This window comes from Culicoides brevitarsis, chromosome 1, assembly GCF_036172545.1.
Source record: "Culicoides brevitarsis isolate CSIRO-B50_1 chromosome 1, AGI_CSIRO_Cbre_v1, whole genome shotgun sequence".
NCBI lineage: Eukaryota > Metazoa > Arthropoda > Insecta > Diptera > Ceratopogonidae > Culicoides > Culicoides brevitarsis.
The window spans coordinates 4254810-4260263 of NC_087085.1; the positions used below are offsets into that span (position 1 = coordinate 4254810).

General features: G+C 28.9%; 1 protein-coding gene across 1 annotated transcript; it reads left to right on the forward strand.

The window, feature by feature from the left end:
• The first annotated feature begins 675 nt into the window (after positions 1 to 675).
• LOC134836919 (sulfotransferase 1B1-like) lies at positions 676 to 1793 on the forward strand. Its single transcript, XM_063852205.1, has 2 exons — positions 676 to 1010; positions 1065 to 1793. The coding sequence occupies exons 1-2, from the start codon at positions 676 to 678 to the stop codon at positions 1708 to 1710; spliced, it is 981 nt and encodes a 326-aa protein (XP_063708275.1). The 3' UTR covers positions 1711 to 1793.
• Positions 1794 to 5454: the final 3661 nt, after the last annotated feature.

Genomic DNA, 5454 nt, shown 5'->3' on the forward strand with positions numbered 1-5454 from the left:
ATTGCATTTTGATTTTTTTTTTGAGCTTCTGAAATTCAAAAAGCGCTCACATCGTTAATCCTTTCAATTTTTCGATGAGTTTTAAAAAAACAACTTTTAACACTGCCGTCATTCTATTCATTCATTCTACATCCATAACAACATTTTTTCGTGTTTGTGTCGCTGCAGTGTTAAAAAATCAATAAATTTTTATTTATGAAGATGCTTTTTGGTCATAAATTTCGAATAGTTCGAATGTACTTTTATGACGCCATATATACAATGCATATGCAGGTACATCGCATTGTTGTCGCTCGCTCGTTCGTTATTCGTTGGCATGCATCACCTATTATTAAATATATATGGAAAGGAACATTGAACTTCATAAATAAATCGTAGAAATAAATTAAATTATTATTACTATTGCCTTACCTGGCGTTATAAAAAAATTTCCAATGTTACCAAAGCTTGAGAACAAAGGGTGGGCAGTTTCGACACATTATCGAGCTATAATTGATTTAAAGGTGGTCTAAATAACGAAAAATTATGTCAGCTCTTGAATATTTTTTTTCCATATCTTATCTGTCAATCAGATTTGATAATTTCTGTATGTATAATTTCATATAATTGATAAGAAAAATGCCTTATCCAGTTTATATTCGACAAAAAAAGCTCAGTCAGTGCAAAACAAGAAACATGACATACAAGGTGCAGTTATTACCGGATTTGGCATCGTACTTTCGTGATCCAAATCATTTGTTATTTCGTTACGTTGTAAAAGATACCTCAGATTTGCTCGTGCCTTCTGAAATTTTGGAAAATCACAATTCTGTTACTATTTTACATGATTTTGAAAAGTACGTCGACGACATTCGCGATTTGCAAGTGTTCGAAGATGACATTTGGATTATATCATATCCAAAAAGCGGATCGACATGGGCACAAGAAGCAGTTTGGCAGATAATGCATGACATTGATATCGAAAATGAAGCTGGAAAAGCTCCGTTGAATACTCGAATTGGATTTTTAGAGTAAGAATTTTATTCTTTTTTTAACTCAAATCCTCATTAGTTTGAAATTTTTAGACTTTCAGCATTAGTTGAACTACCGAATAGAAAAAGCTCAGTTGAAACAGTGAAAAAAATGCAAAGACCTCGAATCATCCGAAGTCACTTACCAATCGCATTTCTTCCAAAAGAACTTTGGATTGTAAAACCTCGAATTGTATATCTAATGCGAGAAGCAAAGGAAACTGCGGTGTCATGGTATCATCATTACATAAACATTCATAACTTTCTCGGGCAAAAAGAAGATTTTTTAGAACTTTTTCTCAAAGGAAATTTGATTTTTGGTAATTATTGGGATCATATTGAGCAATTCACGTTACTTCATGAATGGTATAAAAACATGAAAATCTACAAATTTGAAGAAATTTTAACAAACATGGAAAAAATTCTTCAAGATCTCGGCAAATTTTTGAATAAATCTTTAACGCCAAATGAAACGGAAAAGCTTTTGCATCATCTTGCCTTTGAAACAATGAAATCCAATCCAGCTGTCAATGGCGCGGAACTAAAACCAATTGTTGAAGCATTCCATCCAGGCACCAATTATACCTTTATGCGACGAGGCGGTGTCGATTCTTTCGTCGAGGAAATGCCCCCGAAATATATTTGGAGAATTGATGAAATTACGAAGAAACGTTTCAAGGATCTGGATTTGTATCAATAGACACAAAGGCAAAGAAGAAATGCCGTGGGTGCCGCGCTCTCGTAATTTATATCATTTTACAAAAAGAAACCACAGAACAAACATTCGTGAAATATAATAATAATAACACAAACGAAACAAAAAAACAATCAGATTTACTAAAATGTGAGAAGTTGAATTATGTGCGTGTTCGTTCAGGAAAGTTCAACGCGATGTCTAAGCACAGCAAGGCAAAAATAAAACCCCAGCGGTGCTCATCATAATATATATTTAGATGTTAGCGCACTTTATACTTTTTTTTCAACAAAGCTGAACAACACAATGAACCTCGTTCTTCACTTGTTCGCTCGCTGTTGTTGCTATTTTGCTTATCTCTCAAAGCCTCGCGAAAACAACAGAGAGAAAGAAAAAAAACATGACTCGAAACATAATAAAAATAATAATAACAAGACTCGGAACACAGAGGGAACATTAACAAGAAGTGTTGAATAAAAAAAAACGTGCAAAAATTGTTACAAGCATTCATGTGTGTGAGTGAGTGAGTGCGACGAATAAAGTGCCTTTTACATGCATCTACCAGATTCTTCATGCACCTTATTAAAGTCGTTAACAATTAATACCTATATACGGTTTTTTTCTGCCCTTTTTTTCTCTCGCTCTTTTTTTTTTTTGCTTCACAAAAAGAGGCGACGTCCAATTCCATAATATAAATATACGTCAAAATTAACCATGTTCAAATGGCGCGGATATAAATTTTGAGATTGACTTGTTAAAGTATTCTATTTAAAGCTTCTTTTAAGACAAAAGAAAATTTTTGTTAAAGGATTCAGTTGAAATTGGGAATCTCTTCAGGTAAGTATCAAATTCTATTCTTTGATAAATTTCAGGTTTAAGAATCAAATATTTCTGCAATAAGGAGATCAAAAGGATTTAACTCAAATGAATGCAAAGAGCTTAAATATCGGATTGAAAGAAAATGAGAGAAAACTGTATCCTGTCAAAAATAATTTCAACCAACTCAAAATAGTTAAATATCTTGGAGTTTTGATAGATGAGAAATTTTGCTTTAAACTACATTCGAACTTGATAATGAAAAAAATATCATGGGATGCCAATTTTATAAAACTAACTTTATCTAAGTTCAAGCTTTCAACAATTTTCATTTTTTTTTTGTTAAACTTAAAAAAACACGAAGAAATATCTTGTTTGATTTTTTTAAAGCTTCAGAAAATTTTTTTAAAAAAATTACAAATTTAACTCGAAATGAATTATTTTGCTTGGTTTGGATTAATTGAATAACATCTATAGAAATATGAGAAAAAATTAACTTACCTTTAAGATTTGAAAAAACTTCCAATAACTTCAGTAGAATCTGTTAATTAAAAAAAAAGAAAAATTTTCAAAAAAAAAAAAAATCAAGAAAAAAATTCAAACTATTGCAAAATTAATTATTAGATATTAATAATTTTCTAAAAAAAATATTTTTTATTTTTTTTTTCGAAACAGTTTTTAAAGAATTTTTTTAGTAAGAAAATTTTTGAAAAATAATTTTTATAAATCCTTTTAGGAAAAAATAAAAAAAACTACATTAAAAATCAAGAAGATAAATTTAAAATAATGCAAAAGTTAAAAAAAATTTAAAATAATTTTATTTTTTTTTAAACCTGAACACTTTTTTAAAGACTTTAGTTAAAATTAAAAAAAAACTTTGGAAATTTTTTTTTAAATCTTAAAAAAAATAAAAAAAAACTAAAATCAAGAAGATAAATTTAGAAATAATTTAGAATAATTTTATTTTATTTTTTTTTAACCTGAACAGTTTTTTAAAGATTTTAATTAGAACTAAAAAAAAAATTTGGAAATTATTTTTTTAAATCTTAAAAAAAATAAAAAAAATTACCTTTAAAATCAAGAAGATAAATTTAAAATAATGCAAAATTAAAAAAAAAATAAAATAATTATTTTTTAATTTTTATTTTTCGAAACCTTAAAGACCCTAATTATTTTTTTTTTTTAAAGAAAATTTTTAAAAAATTATTTTTTTTATATCTTAAAGTGAAAATTTTATAACTTACCATATCGAGAGCTGACATTCCATCAAATCAACTCGAATTCGCTGCCTCGCGTTAACCAACGTAAATACCTTTACACAAACTACATCACGATGAAACGAAATGATGTTCAATGAGGAACAAAATTATCGCATTCTTTTTACATATTTTTCATTCTCTTAACTTGCTCGTTGCTTTTTTTTTCGCTGTTCATTCATTGTCCTCAACAACACCCATCACACACTGTGTTCGTGCATGAAGAATCGGTGTGATTCAAATCATATAATTATTTCACCTTCGTTATGTTGCTCCATGTACAAAGTACAGCTAATTCAGACATGACCTGTTATCATTATCATGCGCTTTGGTGTTGAAATGCCTTTTTATCGGCTCGTTTATTATTCGCGTTTATACTGCATATTTATCATCATCATGTTGCTCGTTTGTTGTTGTACCTCGTTGACTTTAACAACTAAAAAATATTTCTGGACGACGTCGTGAAACGGCGCATCTTTTTTTTTACACTTCTTTACACGCCTCACACATGCCTTGCACGATCATTTTCGAGTTAATGATGATAAAAAGCTCATAAAATAACAAAATATTTATATTTTAATAAGCATATAATCATAAAAACGGTCAACTTTTCACCGAGAAATGGTGAGAAATAACCGAGCATCTGCCCCAAGATGGTAATAACTGTGTGACAGGACGAAATTTGTCTTCATAAACTGGGTTAAGAAAAAAAATATGAACTGAATTGAACCGAGATTGTTCTATTCTTTTCATTTTTTTTTCTCGCGCCTCATCTATCTTGTAAGTGTTAAACAATCAAGAAATTTTTGCGATTTAAAATTTTGAAAAAAATCATTTTCTATTTTTGGCGGGAAAATTTGGCGCCAAATTGACAAAAATGTCTTTAGAAGAAAGAATAGTTAAATTATAAGTTAAAATATTAAACTTTTTGAAGTTTAACTTTATTTTTATTCAAAGAAAAATAAATAAAAAAAATAAATTTGAATAAGATCTTTTCAAAAAATTTGATGATCTTAAGATCTGTATAGATCAATAACAGATCGAAGATCTTAAGAAGAAAATTTTTGATAATTTTTGATCTCAACTTTTTTTGATCAAAACTGGGTTAAGAAAGAAAAAATATGAACTGAATTGAACCGAGATTGTTCTATTCTTTTCATTTTTTTTCTCGCGCCTCATCTATCTTGTAAGAAGTGTTAAACAATCATCGTACGCCGAGCTGTCTTCTCATTATTAATGTTTTATTTCCATTTTTAGGTGATTTAATTAAGTGATAAAAAGGTAATTAAGGGCTTTTCAACCAAAAACATTCTCGGCAGCCGGTAAAGAGTGATGATTTCTATTTAGATGATTTTTTTAAATTTATTTTTCGTTTTCTTTGTTTTTTACGCCTTTAGTCAATAACAAAACAAAGATGATAACGAAAGATTTCTCGACGGAAATAAAAATCACTCCTTCTTTGTTTTTAACTTCGAAACGATGACTTCGACAAAAAAAAAGTAACGAAAAATAATTAACTGTGTCTAACAATCAACACGTTGCAATCGAAGGTATCGACAACAAGAAATCAAACAAACACCTGCTTCCTCTATTTATATTTATATTTTTTCCATTTCTCAAAACAAAAAAGTGTAATTTTAGCGCTAACGAGAGAATTTGAGTTGTTGGCAAAAGCGCC

Excerpts from the sequence above, each read along its gene's own strand:
- LOC134836919 (XM_063852205.1), top strand. The coding sequence starts at position 676 with ATGACATACAAGGTGCAGTTATTACCGGATTTGGCATCGTACTTTCGT. Across the intron at positions 1,011-1,064 it reads ACTCGAATTGGATTTTTAGA|ACTTTCAGCATTAGTTGAAC; the intron begins GTAAGAATTTTA and ends TGAAATTTTTAG.